The sequence below is a fragment of the Vollenhovia emeryi genome, unplaced genomic scaffold (genome assembly GCF_000949405.1).
Source record: "Vollenhovia emeryi isolate VEMERY1.0 unplaced genomic scaffold, V.emery_V1.0 DF941703.1, whole genome shotgun sequence".
NCBI lineage: Eukaryota > Metazoa > Arthropoda > Insecta > Hymenoptera > Formicidae > Vollenhovia > Vollenhovia emeryi.
This window is the reverse complement of record NW_011964663.1, coordinates 1-3628: the sequence shown is the minus strand read 5'-3', so window position 1 is coordinate 3628 and position 3628 is coordinate 1. Positions and strand designations below refer to the sequence as shown.

The 3628-nt window shown below is 41.5% G+C and overlaps 1 protein-coding gene across 1 annotated transcript; it reads right to left on the bottom strand.

Moving 5' to 3' along the window:
* Nucleotides 1-897: 897 nt before the first annotated feature.
* Nucleotides 898-3320, bottom strand: LOC105570847. The gene is made up of 3 exons (XM_012028297.1): nt 3304-3320; nt 1361-3205; nt 898-940 (listed from the first exon to the last, which is right to left on the bottom strand). The coding sequence occupies exons 1-3, from the start codon at nt 3318-3320 to the stop codon at nt 898-900; spliced, it is 1905 nt and encodes a 634-aa protein (XP_011883687.1).
* Nucleotides 3321-3628: the final 308 nt, after the last annotated feature.

Genomic DNA, 3628 nt, shown 5'->3' with positions numbered 1-3628 from the left:
ATGCCAAAGAGTGGCAGTTACGAGTCCTTTGCAAATCGACGTGTTCAATCCACAACAGCAACCGTTGGGGAGATGGTTGCAGCGGCTTGAGGGTACGTTTCGAGTGTTCCAAATTCGAGAGGAGGTGGATCGAGTAGCATACCTATTACATTTTATGGGAGCAGAGGCATTTGGAATCCTTTGCGACCGTCTGGGTGACCAGGATCCGTATGCGCAAACGTTCGGTGTGTTAATCGAAAAATTATAAGAATTCTACGAGCCGGAGCCTTTAGAGATCGTGGAAATATACATTTTTCGGAAGAGAATGCAACGCTCGGAAGAAAGTGCGCAGGAATATATGGCGGCTTTGCAAAAATTATCGTTAAACTGTAAATTCGGAGAATATCTGCAAACAGAATTACGGAATCAGTTCGTTTTTGGTTGAAAAAACCTGAGGATTCAATCCAGACTTTTGGAGACGGCCAAACTGACCAGAGAAGTAGCTTTGAAAATTGCATGCGGTATGGAACTGGCAGAAAAAGGAGTCAGTAAATTGAAGGAAGAAAATTCAACGGAAGTAACGGTAGACTTGGTCGGATCGGGATCAAAATATAAGAAGTCAAAAGGCCGAGAGGATAGATCAGGAAACAAAGGCAATCAACAGGGAGCGAGAAAGGAGTCACATCCCGCAAATCATCACAAGTTTTCTAAACATAATAGTTATAATAGCAATAAGCGCGCGAATGTCAAGGCTAATAACATTGTATGTTACAGATGTGGTCAGGCTCATTTCGCAAGTGGCTGTACCCTTCCTCGGAGTATTAAATGTAGAGAATGTGGAGGTTTTGGTCATCTGCAAAAAGTTTGCAAGAAAAAGGACCAAGCGCATATGTTAGAGGAAGTCTGCAATGTGACTGATCAAGAGGAGCACCTCGAGCACAGAGCAAAGTTTACGGTACCCCTGCGAATTGAAAATCAAGACGTCATATTCGACGTAGACTCGGGCTCAGCGGTCACGCTGGTAAGCGAAAAATGGCTAGGAAAGACATTTCCGAAATTATTTGTATTTAAAACGAAGTTAAAATTGCGATCATATTGTAAAAAAAATTTTGTGCCCCTCGGTTTCGTTAAAGTCAAAGTTAAGGATGTTGATAAAACTAAAATGTTAAACATGTATGTTGTGAAATATGATAGAGATCCTTTGTTGGGCAGAGAACGGCTATATCAGTTAAAAACATTAGCAAAGTCTTCATGGCTTCCGGATGGTTGCCGCGTCCGTTTGCAGTGTGGTGCCGACGTTTCGCAGGCGTTGCAGTCTGCATCATCAGGGCTGGGAAACTCTGATACTGAGCTCCCTCGCGTTGCGCTCGTCCTTTTATACTCCTTCTTGGGAGCTTTACCCTTTGAATACTGACTGGATGCATCGAACACTACCCTTGTTTTGGTGGTAGCACTACTCTCCTTTATTACTGCGTGATGTGGTAAAAAGACTCTCAGTTTATCTTTATCGGGACAAACTACCTTTCGCATATGTCCCAGCTGTAAATAATCCTGTATAAATTTTACATATTCTTTCTTTAGTTCCGGTTTGTTAATAAACTTTCGCTCTAAAGCTATAAATCTTTTTAACGCTACCTCTCTAGAGCCATCCAAAGACCTTAATATTTCTTCTTTGACCGGTAATTTTACTATAAATCTACCATTTGTATGACGTGCATGGGTTGCTTTGAAGTGCTCTTCACAATATTCTTCTTCGGGTTCTAACCTTTTCATTTCCTGATATCCCTCTACTTCCCAAAATTTACGCATTGTTTCATTTAACTCCTCCATTATACTTAAATTACAACTAGTCTGTGCTATTTTCTTCGCCTTTTCTCCCTTTGTCGGCCCCGATACAAGCCAACCTAATAGCGATTTTTGCAATATCGGCATTCGCTTTCCCAACCTTATTTGCCCCACGCAGATTAACTCCCAAAACCTCTCCGCGCCTATAAGCAACTCGATCTTGCCCGGTTTATCAAACTGCGGGTCGGCCAATCGAATATTCTTTGGTATTTTTAAAGGGGTTGCGTCTACTACAACGGTCGGTAAGTTTTGAGTAATCTTAGGAAGCACTATGCATGGTAAATCTAAACCGTGCGTACCAAAACGAGAAGTTATCTCCAAATTTAAAGATTTCACGGCATGAGAAATATGTTGATTTATTCCTTTTATCTCAACTTTATTGTCAATCGTTTTCAAATTTAGCCTTTTAACAAAATCTTCGGTTACGAAATTAGATTGGGATCCATTGTCTAATAGTACCCTGCCTTCTATATATTGATTTTGGTGGTTCTTTACTCTAATTACAGCCGTGGACAACAGCACCTGATAGGAGTCAGCAATCTCTTTTGATTGTAAATGCGTACATATGGTGTTAACCGCTTTGCTCGAAGTGCTCTCTTGAACTACATTTTGTTTTGCCGAGTCCTCTTTAACCTCCTTTGATGAATCGCGATCTTCGTGCAACAAAGTGTTATGCTTTCTAGTACATTTTTTGCAACCGCTAGCCGAACAATCCTTTGCAAAATGTTTTCCCTTAAAACAATTCAAACATAACTTTAAGTCCCTTACCCTGCTCAAACGCTCCGCTATGGAAAGCTCCTTAAAGCTATTGCACTGGTAAACCTGATGATCGCCCTTGCAATGCAAACACTTAACATTCGTCACAGCGGCATGAGACATTGACACCTTTCCCGGGTTCGTCTGACGCGAATTAACATTCGGTGTCATGGATAAGCTTCTCCTGGCTACGGCTTCCAACATCTGGCACCTTCGCGAAAGAAAGTCAGTTAGTTCTGCGAATTTAGGCAATACTTGAACCTCCAAACTAGTTTCCCATTCCTTTATGGTTATATAATCCAATTTACTAGTAATTATGTATACCAGCAAATCGTCCCAAGACTCGGTGGGACATTTTAACGCAGTTAATGCTCTAGTGTGTTTCAATGTGCCATCTAATATGCTTCTTAACATTACGCTATTTTCCTTTTTCAACACAGGTAATTCAAATATGGCTCTGATATGATTTTGAACAGCGAGACGCTCGTTGTCGTACCTTTCTTTTAGCCTGAGCCAAGCATCCTTATAATGAACTTCCGAGATCTCTAATGAAGCTATAGTTTCAGCTGCCTCACCTTTTAAGGAAGATTTCAAATAATGAAATTTTTGAATATCATTTAACGACCTATTAGAGTGTATTAGAGAATTAAATGTGTTGAAAAAAGAACGCCATTCTTCATAAGCCCCGGAAAAGACGGGTAAATCTATCTTGGGCAATCTTACGTGACTTTCATGGACATTTTTTCATCTTGCCACTACCGTCGGGCGATCCGCTGATTCTGCTTCCGCGTATTCCGCTCCATGGGACGTGATGGGACGTCACCCTCAGAGATGCGAGCACAGCGTGGCGCAAAAGTCTCACGATAAATAACGAACGTGTGTGTAAGTGCGATAGAAGAATGAAACGTGTTAGGGTGCCTTCACATGGAGCGTAACTTGCGTAAGCGTAAACTGCGTATCACCACTCACAGGGTCATTCTGATAGAACCGTTTGAATAATTCCGTCGAAATGGTTCTGTGATTGGTGATACGCAGGTTACGGTCTCAC

Excerpts from the sequence above, each read along its gene's own strand:
- LOC105570847 (XM_012028297.1), bottom strand. Across the intron at positions 941-1,360 it reads GGTAAAGCTCCCAAGAAGGA|GGGTACCGTAAACTTTGCTC; the intron begins GTATAAAAGGAC and ends TTCAATTCGCAG.